Here is a 20,766-nt window from a genome sequence, read left to right as displayed (position 1 = left end):
TGCCTTGGTGGTCACCCTGCCTTGGTGGACCACTTTGCCTTGGTGGGTCACCCTGCCTTGGTGGACCACCCTGCCTTGGTGGACCACCCTGCCTTGGTGGACCACCCTGCCTTGGTGGTCACCCTGCCTTGGTGGACCACTTTGCCTTGGTGGGTCACCCTGCCTTGGTGGACCACCCTGCCTTGGTGGACCACCCTGCCTTGGTGGACCACCCTGCCTTGGTGGGTCACCCTGCCTTGGTGGACCACCCTGCCTTGGTGGACCACCCTGCCTTGGTGGGTCACCCTGCCTTGGTGGACCACCCTGCCTTGGTGGACCACCCTGCCTTGGTAGACCACCCGGCCTTGGTGGACCACCCTGCCTTGGTGGACCACCCTGCCTTGGTGGACCACCCTGCCTTGGTGGGTCACCCTGCCTTGGTGGACCACCCTGCCTTGGTGCACCCCCCTTCCTTGGTGGACCACCCTGCCTTGTGGGTCACCCTGCATTGGTGGACCACCCTGCCTTGGTGGACCACCCTGCCTTGGTGGACCAACCTGCCTTGGTAGACCACCCTGCCTTGGTGGACTACCCTGCCTTGGTGGGTCACCCTGCCTTGGTGGACCACCCTGCCTTGGTGGACCACCCTGCCTTGGTGGACCACCCTGCCTTGGTGGACCACCCTGCCTTGGTGGACCACCCTGCCTTGGTGGACCACCCTGCCTTGGTGGACCACCCTGCCTTGGTGAGTCACCCTGCCTTGGTGGACCACCCTGCCTTGGTGGACCACCCTGCCTTGGTGGACCACCCTGCCTTGGTGGACCACCCTGCCTTGGTAGACCACCCTGCCTTGGTGGACCACCCTGCCTTGGTGAACCACCCTGCCTTGGTGGACCACCCTGCCTTGGTGGACCACCCTGCCTTGGTGGACCACCCTGCCTTGGGGGACCACCCTGCCTTGGTGGACCACCCTGCCTTGGTGGACCACCCTGCCTTGGTGGACCACCCTGCCTTGGTGGACCACCCTGCCTTGGTGGGTCACCCTGCCTTGGTGGGTCACCCTGCCTTGATGGGTCACCCTGCCTTGGTAGGTCACCCTGCCTTGGTGGGTCACTTTGCCTTGGTGGACCACCCTGCCTTGGTGGACCACCCTGCCTTGGTGGACCACCCTGCCTTGGTGGACCACCCTGCCTTGGTGGACCACCCTGCCTTGGTGGACCACCCTGCCTTGGTGGGTCACCCTGCCTTGGTGGGTCACCCTGCCTTGGTGGACCACCCTGCCTTGGTGGACCACCCTGCCTTGGTGGACCACCCTGCCTTGGTGGGTCACCCTGCCTTGGTGGACCACCCTGCCTTGGTGGACCACCCTGCCTTGGTGGACCACCCTGCCTTGGTGGACCGCCCTGCCTTGGTGGACCACCCTGCCTTGGTGGACCACCCTGCCTTGGTGGACCATCCTGCCTTGGTGGACCACCCTGCCTTGGTGGACCACCCTGCCTTGGTGGACCACCCTGCCTTGGTGCACCACCCTGCCTTGGTGGGTCACCCTGCCTTGGTGGGTCACCCTGCCTTGGTGGGTCACCCTGCCTTGGTGGGTCACCCTGCCTTGGTGGACCACCCTGCCTTGGTGGACCACCCTGCCTTGGTGGACCACCCTGCCTTGGTGGACCACCCTGCCTTGGTGGACCACCCTGCCTTGGTGGACCACCCTGCCTTGGTGGGTCACCCTGCCTTGGTGGACCACCCTGCCTTGGTGGACCACCCTGCCTTGGTGGACCACCCTGCCTTGGTGGGTCACCCTGCCTTGGTGGACCACCCTGCCTTGGTGGACCACCCTGCCTTGGTGGACCACCCTGCTTTGGTGGACCACCCTGCCTTGGTGGACCACCCTGCCTTGGTGGACCACCCTGCCTTGGTGGACCACCCTGCCTTGGTGGACCACCCTGCCTTGGTGGACCACCCTGCCTTGGTGGACCACCCTGCCTTGGTGGACCACCCTGCCATGGTGGACCACCCTGCCTTGGTGGGTCACCCTGCCTTGGTGGGTCACCCTGCCTTGGTGGACCACCCTGCCTTGGTGGACCACCCTGCTTTGGTGGACCACCCTGCCTTGGTGGACCACCCTGCCTTGGTGGACCACCCTGCCTTGGTGGACCACCCTGCCTTGGTGGACCACCCTGATTTGGTGGATCACCCTGCCTTGGTGGGTCACCCTGCCTTGGTGGGTCACCCTGCCTTGGTGGGTCACCCTGCCTTGGTGGACCACCCTGCCTTGGTGGGTCACCCTGCCTTGGTGGACCACCCTGCCTTAGTGGGTCACCCTGCCTTGGTGGACCACCCTGCCTTGGTGGACCACCCTGCCTTGGTGGACCACCCTGCCTTGGTGGACCACCCTGCCTTGGTGGACCACCCTGCCTTGGTGGGTCACCCTGCCTTGGTGGACCACCCTGCCTTGGTGGACCACCCTGCCTTGGTGGACCACCCTGCCTTGGTGGACCACCCTGCCTTGGTGGACCACCCTGCCTTGGGGGACCACCCTGCCTTGGTGGACCACCTTGCCTTGGTGGGTCACCCTGCCTTGGTGGACCACCCTGCCTTGGTGGACCACCCTGCCTTGGTGGGTCACCCTGCCTTGGTGGACCACCCTGCCTTGGTGGACCACCCTGCCTTGGTGGGTCACCCTGCCTTGGTGGACCACCCTGCCTTGGTGGACCACCCTGCCTTGGTGGGTCACCCTGCCTTGGTGGACCTCCCTGCCTTGGTGGACCACCCTGCCTTGGTGGGTCACCCTGCCTTGGTGGACCACCCTGCCTTGGTGGGTCACCCTGCCTTGGTGGGCCACCCTACCTTGGTGGACCACCCTACCTTGGTGGACCACCCTACCTTGGTGGACCACCCTGCCTTGGTGGACCACCCTGCCTTGGTGGGTCACCCTGCCTTGGTGGGTCACCCTGCCTTGGTGGGCCACCCTGCCTTGGTGGACCACCCTGCCTTGGTGGACCACCCTGCCTTGGTGGACCACCCTGCCTTGGTGGGTCACCCTGCCTTGGTGGACCACCCTGCCTTGGTGGACCACCCTGCCTTGGTGGACCACCCTGCCTTGGTGGACCACCCTGCCTTGGTGGACCACCCTGCCTTGGTGGACCACCCTGCCTTGGTGGACCACCCTGCCTTGGTGGACGGTCAATGCGTTATTAAAATTATTTTTATTATTATTATTATTATTATTATTATTATTATTATTATTATTATTATTATTATTATTATTATTATTATTATTATTAATATTATTATTAATATTATTAATATTATTATTATTATTATTATTATTATTATTATTATTATTATTATTATTATTATTATTATTATTATTATTATTATTATTATTATTATTATTAGAGCTAAAGACATTACATTTATACCATCAGTTAAATAATCATATATTAACATTCTACGGCTAAATAAATTATGCAGATTATATATGAATTCCGAAAAAAATAATTAGCATAATGTTTTACACATTTTTAAAAAAAAAATAAAATAAAAGGGAAAGATGTTTACGTTTACGTGTCCCCAAAATGCTGACCTCCCCCCCGGTAGTCAGGAGTTGTATATGTATTCTTGCTATATCGCCTATATAAGTTCATTTGGACTTCTATTTCCTCGCTAGATTCTTTTAAAACTTATAAATTATATATAAATTAAGATTTTTGGATTTATATGACTCCTAAAAATAAAATATAATGCTGGAAGTCGAAAATGTTTGTGGTTATTTACTTGATCTATGAAAGTCTGTTGGGGAAGAACTGGTGTGACTATATATAAATTTTATCTGGGATTAAAGTTTATATGTGTTAATTTGTGTTTTGGGGAGATGGGGGTTTAATTTGGGGAATTTTTGGGGTGATGTGGATTATCCTGAAAATGTTTGGGGGGAGTGACGGCAGAGTGACAGATGTTCCTTGTTTACGTTGGAGGAGATGATGGAGTGTTGGAGGAGACTGTTGTAGTGTTGGAGGAGACTGTTGTAGTGGTGGAGAAGACCGGGGCACTGAAATAAGTGTCGGAGGAGGCTGGAATAGTGTTGGAGGAGACTGAAATAGTGTTGGAGGAGGCTGGAATAGTGTTGGAGGAGACTGAAATAGTGTTGGAGGAGACTGGAATAGTGTTGGAGGAGACTGGAATAGTGTTGGAGGAGACTGAAATAGTGTTGGAGGAGACTGGAATAGTGTTGGAGGAGACTGGAATAGTGTTGGAGGAGACTGGAATAGTGTTGGAGGAGACTGAAATAGTGTTGGAGGAGACTGGAATAGTGTTGGAGGAGACTGGAATAGTGTTGGAGGAGACTGAAATAGTGTTGGAGGAGACTGGAATAGTGTTGGAGGAGACTGAAATAGTTGGAGGAGACTGAAATAGTGTTGGAGGAAGCTGGAATAGTGTTGGTGGAGACTGAAATAGTGTTGGAGGAGACTGAAATAGTGTTGGAGGAGACTGAAATAGTGTTGGAGGAAGCTGGAATAGTGTTGGAGGAGACTGAAATAGTGTTGGAGGAGACTGAAATAGTGTTGGAGGAGACTGAAATAGTTGGAGGAGACTGAAATAGTGTTGGAGGAAGCTGGAATAGTGTTGGTGGAGACTGAAATAGTGTTGGAGGAGACTGAAATAGTGTTGGAGGAGACTGAAATAGTGTTGGAGGAGACTGAAATAGTGTTGGAGGAGACTGAAATAGTGTTGGAGGAAGCTGGAATAGTGTTGGTGGAGGTTGAAAGTGATGGAGGAGACAGGAGCTCCATGAAATAATGTTGGAGGAGACTGAAATAGTGGAGACATAGGAGCTGACTTTAGTGTTGGAGGAGACCGGAGCTCTCCGAATTGGGTGTTGGAGGAAGCTGGAATGTTGGTGGAGGTTTAAAGAGTGTTGGAGGAGGTAGAGGTACTGTTGGAGGAAGCTTTCTGTATTTTGTTGGTGAGAGGAAGATTGTTGGAGCTGAGTAGAGAAGAGTTGAAGACATGTTTGTGACACGTTAGATGCCTGTTCAACATGTCTTATAAACACGTTCAGAACCTGTTCAAGACTGAGATGTGTCCAAGACCGTTGTAAGTCCGTCAAGACATGTTCACTACCGTCGTAAGTCCGTCAAGACACGTTCAGTACTGTCGTAGGTCCGTCAAGACACATTCACTACCATCGTAGGTCCATCAAGACATGTTCAGTACTGTCGTAGGTCCATCAAGACACGTTCAGTACCGTCGTATGTCCATCAAGACACGTTCAGTACCGTCGTAGGTCCATCAAGACACGTTCAGTGCTGTCGTAGGTCCATCAAGACACGTTCAGTACTTTCGTAGGTCCATCAAGACACGTTCACTACCGTCGTAGGTCCATCAAGACACGTTCAGTACTGTCGTAGGTCCATCAAGACACGTTCAGTACCCTCGTAGGTCCATCAAGACACGTTCAGTACCCTCGTAGGTCCATCAAGACACGTTCAGTACTGTCGTAGGTCCATCAAGACACGTTCACTGCCGTCGTAGGTCCATCAAGACACGTTCAGTACTGTCGTAGGTCCGTCAAGACACGTTCAGTACTGTTGTAGGTCCATCAAGACACGTTCAGTACTGTCGTAGGTCCATCAAGACACGTTCACTATCGTCGTAAGTCCATCAAGACACGTTCAGTACTGTCGTAGGTCCATCAAGACACGTTCAGTACTGTTGTAGGTCCATCAAGACACATTCACTACCGTCGTAGGTCCATCAAGACACGTTCAGTACTGTCGTAGGCCCGTCAAGACACGTTCAGTACCGTCGTAGGTCCATCAAGACACGTTCAGTACTGTCGTAGGTCCATCAAGACACGTTCACTACCGTCGTAGGTTCATCAAGACACGTTCAGTACTGTCGTAGGTCCCTCAAGCCTGCTGTTGGTCCGTCAAGACACGTTCATGACATGTCCGAGGCGTGTTGCCAACTGTCCGACACACATTGCCACCCTTCCTGAAGGCAGGTCAACCCAGCGATGGCTCTAAAAGCCAGACAAGCCAGTGCGGTGGCGCTGGCTTTGATCGCCAGTGCCTCTGTCCTCCTCCTCCTTTGCCGAAGGGACATGGCCCCCCCACCAATACCCAGGCCAATAGACGACCCGGTAGCCCTGGACCCCAAGGACATGGCCCCAAACCCCCGGAAGAATGACCTGCTGTACCGGGCGCCCCTGAACGTGGCCTTGGACCCCATGGACATGGCCCTGGACCCTATGGACATGGCCCTGGACCCCAGGGAGAACGACCTGCTGTACCGGGCCCCCCTGGATGTGGCGTTCATCTTCACACATGCACGAAAGAGCCAGGAGCTGCAACGCAAGCTGGCTGTTGCTGCAACGTCGCTGCTGGCATCAACGACGGCGCCCCTGAGACTACACCTCATCACAGACCAAGACGGATTCCACATCGCTACCGACATCATCGCTAAGGCCCAGGACGCCAACCAGCTGGGGTTTAGGAGCATCAAGGTGCGTCAATACGTACCCATATGGGTTTACCTTTGGGTTTAAATATGTTACGGTACATCAGTGCCACCTCTATGGGTTTACCACATCATTTACACACATTGATGCCACTCATGTGGCTTTATCACACCATCTATACCCTAGAGTTTACCTTTTTAGGGTCGGTGTTAACCCTTAAACTGTCCAAACGTAGATCTACGTTTTTTCAACACTTAAAAGTATGTAAAAAAACGTAGAGCTTCTTATTCTTTTTTTACTTTTGAAAATGTGTAAAAAAAACTTTGATCAACGTTTTTTTGTTATATTTGAAAATATGTAAAAAAAAAAAACGTAGATCTACGTTTTGGAGCACTAAGCATGTGAATGTAGATCTATTTGGACAGTTTGAGGGTTAAAATAGTAATTTACCTTACTTGTAATCCTTATGGGTTTACTGCTTCTTAATAATAATAATACAGTGGTACCTTGACTTATGAGTGCCCCAACTTACATAGAAACTTTCGCTCGGCCAATTTTTTGCTTTGAGTTGCAAGCCGAAATCCTAGTTACAAGCGAGTTTCAGATACGTCGCCACTAATTGGCGGCGTATCTGAAGTCAAATCCAACTCTGTTTCAGAGGAATGTCACATACATCTTCCCATCCCACATGCTCTTCCAAGACATAACTGGAAGGATAATACTCCCACACTAATCCCAGAATGTAGTGAGGCACCTCGTCCCTTGTGTCCCTTGTTTTGTTCTCGTATAAATCCTGGGAAGAGGTAACCTCCTTTTCAACACTCGGAGTTTTTCCAGAAACATTAAGGGAGGGGCGAGCGCTTTTGGTGAGAAAATTAAAGAAAATGGTAAAAAAAAAATTTTTTTTACCAAAAAAAAATCGAACTTAACCCTTTGACTGTTTACGTGGTATATATACATCTTAAACGCCACTGTTTCTGACGTATTTAAAGACGTAAATTCCTGTGCCTTACCAACAATGCTGTGTGAACCAACGATGTCCAATGCTGTTCCGGCCACCTCAAGGCTCGAGCATGATTTTTGAAAGCTTTGAAAAATTGTTCTGGTTCGGCCTCATTGAAGCGGGGAACAAACTGTACTGCTTTCTGTAAACTAAAATCATTTACAACTTGAGAAACTGCCTTCTTTCTATTTCCCAATCAAACTCTTCTTTTGCAAATGTTCTCTGTTCCCTAGTCTGCTCAAGATTGATTTTTGCCAGTTCAAGTGCCAATGCCACTGATTCACCTTGAGACAACCCTGTTGCACTAGACTGACGATTTTGCTCCGTTGATGTATCATCTTCCTCCTGCGAGAACATCGGAGTTTTATTCCTGCTTCCCATAGAGGAGGAGTTTGATGTGCCATTTCCTCTTCTCGAAGTTTGTCAGTGATCAGTGAACTCACTTGCGCAGCTGTGAGAGTGCGTTCGTAATCAATGCCAATGGAACGAGCAATTTGCCAACAACGTTGTAGGGACAATTTAGGTAGGTTAAACAAGGTATATGCCGATACCAGACGTCTGACTCGACTAGGTGGCATACCCCAGTGTATAAGTTATTTGCTATGCACAGTACGATTGCGGAATACCCCAATGTAACACGTTATTTACAGAACACGCTTAGCTATGCACAGTACGATTGCAGAATACGCATACACTTACAAGGTGGATACGCAATAGCAAAGCTGACTGCAAAAAATCTTCACACTGAACAAACTAGTAGCGAGCTGTTGAACGATCATACAATAGCAAGGCTGACCATAGCAAAGCAATTGACATGCAAAGTTTGTAAAGTGTTGGCAAAGCTAATGCAATGCCAGACAGCAAGCTACACACTGTTCCACAAGATTGATCGTAGCGAAGCGAGCACACCTGAACAAGCTAGTAGCGAGCTGTTGAACGAGCATACAATAGCAAGGCTGACCATAGCAAAGCAACTGACACGCAAAGTTTGTATAGTGTTGGCAAAGCTAATGCAGTGCCAGACAGCAAGCTACACAATGTTCCTCCTTCCAGCTTCACCCTAGGCTCAACCCTTTCTCTAAATCCAGCTCCAGCTCCAGCTCTCGGACAGGCTACCCATATTACAACCCAGGAGTCCAAATGGCCTGTTATCCTGGATGCAAAGGGAGCAAAATAAGCAAAGCAGAAAAACTTTTGACTTATATTATCCTTCAAAAGGGGGGGATTGGCCTGTACATTGCAGAGTCACTTGTTTGCACAGAACTGCTTAATGCCTCAAATGATGTAGTGGAAGTTTTAGCAGTAAAGGTCGAGAACCAAAACCTAGTCATTGTGGTAGTCTACAAGCCTCCGGATGCAACATCCCAGCAATTCCAGGAACAGCTGTTAAAAATTGACCACTGTCTGGAAAATCTTCCAGCTCCTGCACCCAACATCTTGCTCCTGGGGGATTTCAACTTAAGGCACCTAAAATGGAGGAATATAGCAAATAATATTGTTGCAGTAATAACACCAGGAGGCAGCTCTGATGAAAACTCACACTCACACGAGCTTTTAAATCTCTGCACAAAATTCAATTTAAACCAGCAAATAATAGAGCCTACTAGACTGGAGAATACACTAGACCTCATCTTCACTAACAATGATGATCTGATAAGAAATGTCACCATATCAAAAACAATATACTCAGATCACAACATAATTGAGGTTCAGACATGTATGCGCGGAGCCCCAGACCAACATAATGAGATTAGTCACGAGGGAGCATTCACCAAATTCAACTTCAATAACAAAAACATAAAGTGGGACCAAGTAAACCAAGTCCTAACCGATATAAGCTGGGAAGATATACTAAGCAACACAGACCCCAACTTGTGCCTAGAACAGATTAACTTGGTGGCACTCGATGTATGCACAAGGCTTATTCCTCTAAGAAAAAGGAGGAGTAGATGTAAAATAGAAAGAGACAGGCGCTTCCTTTACAGACGATGGAAAAGAATAACAGAGCGGCTAAAAGAGGTCAATATATCTGAAATGCGTAGGGAGACACTGGTCAGAGAAATAGCAAGCATCGAACTTAAGCTAAAGGAATCTTATAGGAGTCAGGAATCGCGGGAAGAACTAAAAGCCATAAATGAAATCGAAAGAAACCCAAAGTATTTCTTCTCCTATGCCAAATCAAAGTCGAGAACAACGTCCAGTATTGGGTCCCTACTTAAACAAGATGGGTCCTACACAGATGACAGCAAGGAAATGAGTGAGCTACTCAAGTCCCAATATGACTCAGTTTTTAGCAAGCCGCTAACCAGACTGAGAGTCGAAGATCAAAATGATTTTTTTATGCGAGAGCCACAGAATTTGGTTAACACAAGCCTATCCGATGTTATCCTGACGCCAAATGACTTCAAACAGGCGATAAATGACATGCCCATGAACTCTGCCCCAGGGCCAGACTTATGGAACTCCGTGTTCATCAAGAACTGCAAGAAGCCCCTATCACGAGCCTTTACCATCCTATGGAGAGGGAGCATGGACACGGGGGTCGTCCCACAGTTACTAAAAACAACAGACATAGCCCCACTCCACAAAAGGGGCAGTAAAGCAACAGCAAAGAACTACAGACCGATAGCACTAACATCCCATATCATAAAAATCTTTGAAAGGGTCCTAAGAAGCAAGATCACCACCCATCTAGAAACCCATCAGTTACACAACCCAGGGCAACATGGGTTTAGAACAGGTCGCTCCTGTCTGTCTCAACTATTGGATCACTAAGACAAGGTCCTAGATGCACTAGAAGACAAAAAGAATGCAGATGTAATATATACAGACTTTGCAAAAGCCTTCGACAAGTGTGACCATGGCATAATAGCGCACAAAATGCGTGCTAAAGGAATAACAGGAAAAGTCGGTCGATGGATCTATAATTTCCTCACTAACAGAACACAGAGAGTTGTAGTCAACAGAGTAAAGTCCGAGGCAGCTACGGTGAAAAGCTCTGTTCCACAAGGCACAGTACTCGCTCCCATCTTGTTCCTCATCCTCATATCCAACATAGACAAGGATGTCAGCCACAGCACCGTGTCTTTCTTTGCAGATGACACCCGAATCTGCATGACAGTGTCTTCCATTGCAGACACTGCAAGGCTCCAGGCGGACATCAACCAAATCTTTCAGTGGGCTGCAGAAAACAATATGAAGTTCAACGATGAGAAATTTCAATTACTCAGATATGGTAAACATGAGGAAATTAAATCTTCATCACAGTACAAAACAAATTCTGGCCACAAAATAGAGCGAAACACCAACGTCAAAGACTTGGGAGTGATCATGTCGGAGGATCTCCCCTTCAAGGACCATAACATTGTATCAATCGCATCTGCTAGAAAAATGACAGGATGGATAATGAGAACCTTCAAAACTAGGGAGGCCAAGCCCATGATGACACTCTTCAGGTCACTTGTTCTATCTAGGCTGGAATTTTGCTGCACACTAACAGCACCTTTCAAGGCAGGTGAAATTGCTGACCTAGAAAATGTACAGAGAACTTTCACGGCGCGCATAACGGAGATAAAACACCTCAATTATTGGGAGCGCTTGAGGCTCCTAAACCTGTATTCCCTGGAACGCAGGCGGGAGAGATACATGATTATATACACCTGGAAAATCCTAGAGGGACTAGTACTGAACTTGCACACGAAAATCACTCACTACGAAAGCAAAAGACTTGGCAGACGATGCAACACCCCCCCAATGAAAAGCAGGGGTGTTACTAGCATGTTAATAGACCTTACAATAAGTGTCAGGGGCCCGAGACTGTTCAACTGCCTCCCAGCATACATAAGGGGGATTACCAACAGACCCCTGGCAGTCTTCAAGTTGGCACTGGACAAGCACTTAAAGTCGGTTCCTGACCAGCCGGGCTGTGGCTCGTACGTTGGTTTGCGTGCAGCCAGCAGTAACAGCCTGGTTGATCAGGCTCTGATCCACCAGGAGGCCTGGTCACAGTCCGGGCCGCGGGGGCGTTGACCCCCGGAACACTCTCCAGGTAAACTCCAAGTTCACCAATTTAGAACAGAAGTATGTACACTATATACACTATGTACAGCAATAGGTATTAGTGCACTCCACGGTAAGCAAGGCAGAATAGAAGCCACAAGATAGCAGACCGTGCTTCAACCAGCTCTAGAATGGGAATGACAAGGGCAGACAGGAGAGTGGTACCCACATAACCTCTGCAGTTGCCAAAACCATCTTCTCATTGGCTAGAACCTGGGTACTGGTTGAACGACGGGGCCCCATCATCAACCCTCAGTCCTCTGGTTCGCTGGTTGGGGGAGATAGCCTGTAAATGAGGGTGTGTACATGCGCCGAATAAAGGTTACGTACTCTTTGCATGCCACAGTGTCATTACCATCGGGAAAAGATTCTCTATCAATTCATAAGAAAAAATAATTTTTTTTTTCCAAAACTTTTGCGACATAGAATGACAGTATGTTTTAAATAAGTGACCCACTGATCAGATCCGACTGGTTCCGAACCCTCGGCCGGTCCGAACCCTTGACCAGTTTCAAACAGATTCGTTGGACAATAAAGCAGACTGTAAACAGACGGGGTTTTAGGCGCCCTTATCAAACACAAACAATAAATATAAAACAGGAACGTACTCCGGTAAGCTGTCCTAATATACAAGTACAGTTAGAAATAGAAATACAAATAGCTAGAGCTTCACTTTAAGGAGGTTATTAGTAGAATATTCAAGAGGTTGCTAGTAGAATTACAGTAAATCAACCATTCAAATCATTATAAAGCTCTGTGTAGTCTGCAGTCAATCAAACAAACGAGCTTCCGCATGGATAACTTGCCATTTTTGTGGAAATTGGTGTCACGCCCCTTGTGCAGATATCCAAGAACTATCTACAAGCAGTATTAAATCAGGGAAGTGTTTTTGGGTATGCCCAAATGAGATAAATCTGTGGACTAAAATCACATTGGTATTAAAAGAGGATAACATCAAAGCAGCCTTCATGGAAACCTTGGAAGCATTCTATAACAGGGGAAAATAAAAAGTCTGGGCTGGAGGATATCACCCTTGGTGCTGGCCATGTAGTTAGAAACTGTAAGGCTGGAGGTGCTGCCCCGGTAGTCAGTAAATGTGGGGCTGATAATGCTGTCCTGGGAGACAATAATGGTGAGGATGGAGGTGCTGTCCAGGTAGTCAGTAAATGTACGCATGAGGGAATGCATATAAATGACCTCGAGGGAGACAGGAGCTGTAATGAGGAAACAAGTGTAGTCAAAGACAAGATAAAACCAATATTACAAACTAGTAATACCACAGGAGATAGCAAACAAGGGGACTCCACTAGCATTAGTGAGGATACATTACCAAAAACAACTGGTGAGAGCTCCATTGTTAGTGCTAGTGAGGATAGGAAAGACACAGGTAAACATGCACCAACAGGGAATACAGTCACACAAACCCAAGGCAAACGGAAACCAAGCCTGTGCACACACTATGCACTTGGTATCTGCAGACATGGGAAATCTGGAAAAACAGATGGGACGTGCAACTTTGACCACCCTAGAAAATACTGTGCCCATATGACAACAGGAAAATGCAAACTCCCTTCCTGTAAGCTTTTTCACCCTGAAATGTGTTCCTCTTCAGTACAGGAAAGACTGTGCTATAACTTAAATTGCCAGGCACACCATCTAAAGGGGACAAAAGATACAAAACATCCAGGCCATGGGAAAGCCTGGGTAGCCACAGCCACTCAAGAGGGAGAGGCTTTTTAGTGCCAGGAAGGAAAAAAAACTGGCAGGAAATGGCAGAAATCGTACACCAAATCCAGTCATTCCTGGAGTAGAACCACAGTCGATGGCCTCCACTCCAAACCAACATATACAGATACTAATGCCGGAAAAAAAAGTCCTCCCCACTACCACCAATACCACCAGTCCGATGACATTCTTCTTTGCAAATACAGTGGACCCTCGCATAACGCTATTAATCCGTTCCTGAGAGCTCAATGTTATGCGAAATTATCGTTATGCGAATGAATTTTCCCCATAAGAAATAATGGAAATCAAATTAATCCGTTCCTGACACCCAAAAGTATGAATTTTTTTTTTTTACCACATGAAATATTAATTTTAATACACACAAACTGAAGAAGACATGCACAGTTACATGACACTTACCTTTATTGAAGATCTGGTGATGATTGATGGGATGGGAGGAGGGGAGAGTGTTGATGGTCTTAGTGTTTAGAAGGGGAATCCCCTTCCATTAGGACTTGAGGTGTCAAGTCCTTTTCTGGGGTTACTTCCCTTCTTCTTTTAATGCCACTAGGACCAGCTTGAGAGTCACTGGACTTCTGTTGCATAACATATCTGTCCATAGAGGTCTGTACCTCTCGTTCCTTTATGACTTTCCTAAAGTGTTTCACAACATTGTCAGTGTAATAGTCACCAGCACGGCTTGCAACAGCTGTCTGAGGCTGATTTTCATCCATAAAGGTTTGCACTTTAAGCCACGTTGCACAGATTTCCTTAATCTTCGAAGTAGGCAACTTCTTCAATTTCTCTCTCCCCTCCTCCGAAGCAGTTTCCTCAGGTCTGGCCTCTTGCTGATGAAGTTGATCTATCAGCTCATCAGTGGTTAGTTCTTCATTGTCCTCCTCCACCAACTCTTCCACATCCTCCCCACTAACCTCCAACCCCAAGGACTTTCCCAATGCCACAATGGATTCCTCAACTGGCATAATCCTCTCAGGGTTAGCCTCAAATCCTTCAAAATCCCTTTGGTCTACACATTCTGGCCACAGTTTCTTCCAAGCAGAGTTCAAGGTCTTCTTAGTCACTCCCTCCCAAGCCTTATTTTATTTTTTTTTTTATTTTTTTTATTTATTTTATAATTTGTAGCATACAAACAGAGGTACAAAAAAATACAGGTAAGAGCAGCATGCCAAAGCCACTTATATGCATAGCATTACGGGCTGGCTTAAAATTAACTTAAGATTAACTAAGCAATGATGTAATCAGCTATAAAACATTATTGTAAACAGATAACTATAAAGCACAAGTGAGTATTACAAAGACAGGTCATATGGTTGCATGCATTGTTGTACATTCAGTAGAATGGAGTATTCTGTTAGGTAGTGTATTTAAAAAATAACAAAGTTAGACTGGGTCTTAGGTTTAACATTTATGTGATATAATTGTTGGAAACATTTAAGATATACAATTTATAAGGTTCAGTTATTCAGTATTTATTTAGTTTTGGGTGAGTAAGTGAACTTTGAGAAGAGACTTTAATTTATAAACAGGTAGTGTTTCTTTTATATTTACAGGTAATGAATTCCAGATTTTAGGGCCTTTTATGTGCATTGAGTTTTTGCATAGTGTGAGATGGACACGAGGAACATCAGAGAGTGATCTGTGCCTTGTGTTATGGTCATGTGTTCTGTTGAGGTTGGCAAGATGTTTGAGGGGAGGGTTAATATCAGAGTTAAGTGTTCTATGTATGTAATAGGTGCAGTAATAAGTATGGATGTTTTGTATGGTGAGTAGGTTTAGTGTATTGAATATTGGTGGAGTGTGCTGCCTGTAGTGGGAATTTGTTATCATTCTAACTGCAGCCTTTTGTTGGGTAATTAGTGGTCTGAGATGGTTAATTGTTGTTGAGCCCCATGCACAAATTCCATAGGTGAGATAGGGGTAAATAAGAGAGTGATATAGGGCCAGGAGGGCTGACTGTGGAACATAGTACCTTATCTTCGATAATATGCCTACGGTCTTGGAAATTTTCTTAGAAATTTGTTGTATATGTGTATGAAATTTGAGTCTATTATCAAGGTGGATTCCTAAGAATTTTCCCTCTGTTAGTTTTGTGATAGGTGATCCGTTTATCGTTATGTTAAGAGGGACATCTGTAGCTCTGTTACCAAACTGAATGAAGTAGGTTTTGTCAATGTTTAGTGTAAGTTTGTTAGTCCTCATCCAGGTTGATATTTTCTGTAATTCGGTATTTACAGTATTGGCTAGCGTGACTGGGCTTGGGTGAGAGAAGACGTATGTAGTGTCATCTGCAAATAGTGTGGGTTTGAGTAATTGCGAAGCATTTGGTAGGTCATTTATGTATAGGAGAAAGAGAAGAGGGCCAAGGACGCTTCCCTGTGGGACACCAACTGTGATTGGTTGTGTGGAAGAGTTTGCCCCATTTGTGTACACATATTGGCTTCTGTTGCTGAGGTATGACTTGAGGTAGTTGAGGGAGTGCCCTCTTATACCATAGTGAGACAATTTTATGTGGAGCAAGTCATGGTCAACTGTATCAAAAGCTTTTCGTAAGTTATTGGAGATCCCCAGTGGGATTTCTTTTTGCTCTATTGCAGTGTATATAAGTTCTAGCATGTGTATAATAGCATAATTTGTATTTTTATTAGGCCTGAAACCAAATTGGCAGGGGTTAAGTATGTTTTGGGAGATGAGATAGGAGTAGATTCGTTTATGAATTAATTTTTCGAAGATTTTTGAGAGAGGGTGTAAGTTGGATATTGGCCTATAGTTATTCAACTCTGTTTGGTCTCCTCCTTTATGGATCGGGGTGACCCTTGCTATTTTGAGAACTGTAGGGAAGGTGGAGGATTCAATGGATTTGTTAAAGAGTGTTGCAATGATTGGTGATAGCACTTGTGACACTTTTTTGTATATAAAGGGTGGTAAGGTATTTAGATCTCCTGTCTTGTTTTTTAGTGTGTTGATAATAAGGGAGACTTCATATGGGTTAGTCGGAGATAGGAACAGTGTGTTCGGGTAGCTGCCAGTGAGGTAGTCATTTGGTGGAGGATATTAAAGTGATCTCTCCAAAACTCTCTTAGAGTCAATTGAGTTTCTGAGGTCACTACAAAGCACCTTTCAAACAGAGCTTTTGTGTACAGTTTTTTGAAGTTTGCAATGACCTGCTGGTCCATGGGCTGCAGGAGAGGAGTGGTATTAGGAGGCAAAAACTTGACCTTAATGAAGCTCATGTCCCCATAAAGTCGCTCTGCCAAGTCTGTAGGATGACCAGGGGCATTGTCTAACACCAGGAGGCACTTAAGGTCTAATTTCTTTTCAGTTAGATAATTTTTCACATTGGGGGCAAATGCTTGGTGTAACCAGTCATAGAAAAAGTCCCTAGTGACCCATGCCTTATTGTTTGCCCTCCACAGCACACACAAATTAGCCTTGAGGATATTCTTTTGCCTGAACGCTCTGGGAGTTTCAGAGTGATACACTAATAAAGGCTTCACTTTGCAATCACCACTAGCATTGGAACACATGAGAAGAGTAAGCCTGTCTTTCATAGGCTTATGTCCTGGGAGTGCCTTTTCCTCCTGAGTAATGTAGGTCCTGCTTGGCATTTTCTTCCAAAACAGGCCTCTTTTGTCACAGTTAAACACCTGTTCAGGTTTCAGTCCTTCACTGTCTATGTACTCCTTGAATTCCTGCACATATTTTTCAGCTGCTTTGTGGTCCGAACTGGCAGCCTCACCATGCCTTATCACACTATGTATGCCACTATGCTTCTTAAATCTCTCAAACCAACCTTTGCTGGCCTTAAATTCACTCACATCACCACTAGTTGCAGGCATTTTTCTAATTAAATCCTGATGCAACTTCCTAGCCTTTTCACTTATGATCACTTGAGAGATGCTATCTCCTGCTATCTGTTTTTCATTTATCCACACCAATAAGAGTCTCTCAACATCTTCTATCACTTCCGATCTCTGTTTCAAAAACACAATTGCACCTTTGGCAAGAACAGCTTCCTTGATTGCCGTTTTGTTGGACACAATAGTAGCGATGGTTGATTGGGGTTTACTATACAACCTGGCCAGCTCGGAGACACGTACTCCACTTTCATACTTAGCAATGATCTCTTTTTTCATCTCTATAGTAATTCTCACCCTTATTCCTGTAGGGTTGGCACTAGAAGCTTTCTTGGGGCCCATGGTCACTTATTTTGCAGATGAAATCACCAAAAACGCTGTAATAATACAAAATGTTCCGATTGTATGCTTGGATGTTACCGCGGAGGCTGGCTTGTAAACAATGCCACCGGCGGAACATGTGAGGCTGGCTCAGGCCGCACATTAGACGCGTCTCGGACGAATAGCGTTGAGCGGGTTTTTTAGCGGTATGCGAGGCAAAATTTTAGCGATAAAATGTATAGGTATGCGGATTTAACGTTATGTAATGCCAATGGTATGCGAGGATCCACTGTATACAGGGTCTAAAGCCAGCAATGAACAACAAAATACCTTTCATCCGTGGACTGCTTGCAGAGGTAAATGCAATGTTTGCGGCTTTCACAGAGACCCACGTAAAGGATCACTTGGACAACGAAATATGGATCCCAGGTCACAACCTATACAGATGCGACAGAGTGAACAGGCAAAAGGGGGGGAGGGGTGGTTGGCCTGTATATCACAGAGTCACTTGTTTGCACAGAACTGCTTAATGCCTCAAATGATGTAGTGGAACTTTTAACAGTAAAGATCGAGAACCAAAACCTAGTCATTGTGGTAGTCTACAAGCCTCCGGATGCAATATCCCAGCAATTCCAGGAACAGCTGTTAAAAATTGACCACTGTCTGGAAAATCTGCCAGCTCCTGCCCCCAACATCTTGCTCCTGGGGGATTTCAACTTAAGGCACCTAAAATGGAGGAATATAGCAAATAATATTGTTGCAGTAATAACACCAGGAGGCAGCTCTGATGAAAACTCACACTCACACGAGCTTTTAAATCTCTGCACAAAATTCAATTTAAACCAGCAAATAATAGAGCCTACTAGACTGGAGAATACACTAGACCTCATCTTCACTAACAATGATGATCTGATAAGAAATGTCACCATATCAAAAACAATATACTCAGATCACAACATAATTGAGGTTCAGACATGTATGCGTGGAGCCCCAGACCGACATAATGAGACTAGTCACGAGGGAGCATTCACCAAATTCAACTTCAATAACAAAAACATAGTGGGACCAAGTAAACCAAGTCCTAACCGATATAAGCTGGGAAGATATACTAAGCAACACAGACCCCAACTTATGCCTAGAACAGATTAACTTGGTGGCACTCGATGTATGCACAAGGCTTATTCCTCTAAGAAAAAGGAGGAGTAGATGTAAAATAGAAAGAGACAGGCGCTTCCTTTACAGGCGACGGAAAAGAATAACAGAGTGGCTAAAAGAGGTCAATATATCTGAAATGCATAGGGAGACACTGGTCAGAGAAATTGCAAGCATCGAACTTAAGCTAAAGAAATCTTATAGGAGTCAGGAATCGCGGGAAGAACTAAAAGCCATAAATGAAATTGAAAGAAACCCAAAGTATTTCTTCTCCTATGCCAAATCAAAGTCGAGAACAACGTCCAGTATTGGGCCCCTACTTAAACAAGATGGGTACTACACAGATGACAGCAAGGAAATGAGTGAGCTACTCAAGTCCCAATATGACTCAGTTTTTAGCAAGCCGCTAACCAGACTGAGAGTCGAAGATCAAAATGAATTTTTTATGAGAGAGCCACAAAATTTGGTTAACACAAGCCTATCCGATGTTATCCTGGTGCCAGATGACTTCGAACAGGCGATAAATGACATGCCCATGCACTCTGCCCCAGGGCCAGACTCATGGAACTCCGTGTTCATCAAGAACTGCAAGAAGCCCCTATCACGAGCCTTTTCCATCCTATGGAGAGGGAGCATGGACACGGGGGTCGTCCCACAGTTACTAAAAACAACAGACATAGCCCCACTCCACAAAGGGGGCAGTAAAGCAACAGCAAAGAACTACAGACCGATAGCACTAACATCCCATATCATAAAAATCTTTGAAAGGGTCCTAAGAAGCAAGATCACCACCCATCTAGAAATCCATCAGTTACACAACCCAGGGCAACATGGGTTTAGAACAGGTCGCTCCTGTCTGTCTCAACTATTGGATCACTACGACAAGGTCCTAAATGCACTAGAAGACAAAAAGAATGCAGATGTAATATATACAGACTTTGCAAAAGCCTTCGACAAGTGTGATCATGGCGTAACAGCTCACAAAATGCGTGCTAAAGGAATAACAGGAAAAGTCTATTGATGGATCTATAATTTCCTCACTAACAGAACACAGAGAGTAGTCGTCAACAGAGTAAAGTCCGAGGCAGCTACGGTGAAAAGCTCTGTTCCACAAGGCACAGTACTCGCTCCCATCTTGTTCATCATCCTCATATCCGACATAGACAAGGATGTCAGCCACAGCACCATGTCTTCCTTTGCAGATGACACCCGAATCTGCATGACAGTGTCTTCCATTGCAGACACTGCAAGGCTTCAGGCGGACGTCAACCAAATCTTTCAGTGGGCTGCAGAAAACAATATGAAGTTCAACGATGAGAAATTTCAATTACTCAGATATGGTAAACACGAGGAAATTAAATCTTCATCAGAGTACAAAACAAATTCTGGCCACAAAATAGAGCGAAACACCAACGTCAAAGACCTGGGAGTGATCATGTCGGAGGATCTCATCTTCAAGGACCATAACATTGTATCAATCGCATCTGCTAGAAAATTGACATGATGGATAATGAGAACCTTCAAAACTAGGGAGGCCAAGCCCATGATGACACTCTTCAGGTTACTTGTTCCATCTAGGCTGGAATATTGCTGCACACTAACAGCACCTTTCAAGGCAGGTGAAATTGCTGACCTAGAAAATGTGCAGAGAACCTTCACGGCACACACAACGGAGATAAAACACCTCAATTACTGGGAGCGCTTGAGGTTCCTAAACCTGTATTCCCTGGAACGCAGGTGGGAGAGATACATGATTATATACACCTGGAAAATCCTAGTGCGACTAGTACCGAACTTGCACACGAAAATCACTCACTACGAAAGCAAAAGACTTGGCAGACGATGCAACATTCCCCCAATGAAAAGCAGGGGTGTCACTAGCATGTTAAGAGACCATACAATAAGTGTCAGGGGCCCGAGACTGTTCAACTGCCTCCCAGCATACATAAGGGGGATTACCAACAGACCCCTGGCAGTCTTCAAGCTGGCACTGGACAAGCGCCTAAAGTCGGTTCTTGACCAGCCGGGCTGTGGCTCGTACGTTGGTTTGCGTGCAGCCAGCAGCAACAGCCTGGTTGATCAGGCTCTGATCCACCAGGAGGCCTGGTCACAGACCGGGCCGCGGGGGCGTTGACCCCCGGAACTCTCTCCAGGTAAACTCCAGGTAAACACAAGCAAAGTAACATTTA

General features: G+C 46.3%; 1 protein-coding gene across 4 annotated transcripts in view; it reads left to right on the top strand.

Annotated features, from left to right (window-relative positions):
* Window positions 1–3,917: 3,917 nt before the first annotated feature.
* Window positions 3,918–20,766, top strand: part of LOC128700927 (xyloside xylosyltransferase 1) — an 85,583-nt gene continuing 68,734 nt past the window's right edge. For all 4 annotated transcript variants that reach the window (XR_011391115.1, XR_011391114.1, XM_070080229.1 and 1 more), the window contains exon 1: window positions 3,918–6,487. Coding sequence is in view for 2 of the 4 variants with exons in the window: in XM_070080229.1 (XP_069936330.1) it covers window positions 5,999–6,487 (489 nt within the window). In the remaining 2 variants the exon portion in view is untranslated. The remainder of the gene's footprint in view (window positions 6,488–20,766) is intronic.

This window comes from Cherax quadricarinatus, unplaced genomic scaffold, assembly GCF_038502225.1.
Source record: "Cherax quadricarinatus isolate ZL_2023a unplaced genomic scaffold, ASM3850222v1 Contig239, whole genome shotgun sequence".
Lineage (NCBI taxonomy): Eukaryota > Metazoa > Arthropoda > Malacostraca > Decapoda > Parastacidae > Cherax > Cherax quadricarinatus.
Note: the sequence above shows the minus strand (reverse complement) of the source record. Positions and strands in the feature narration are given on the sequence as shown.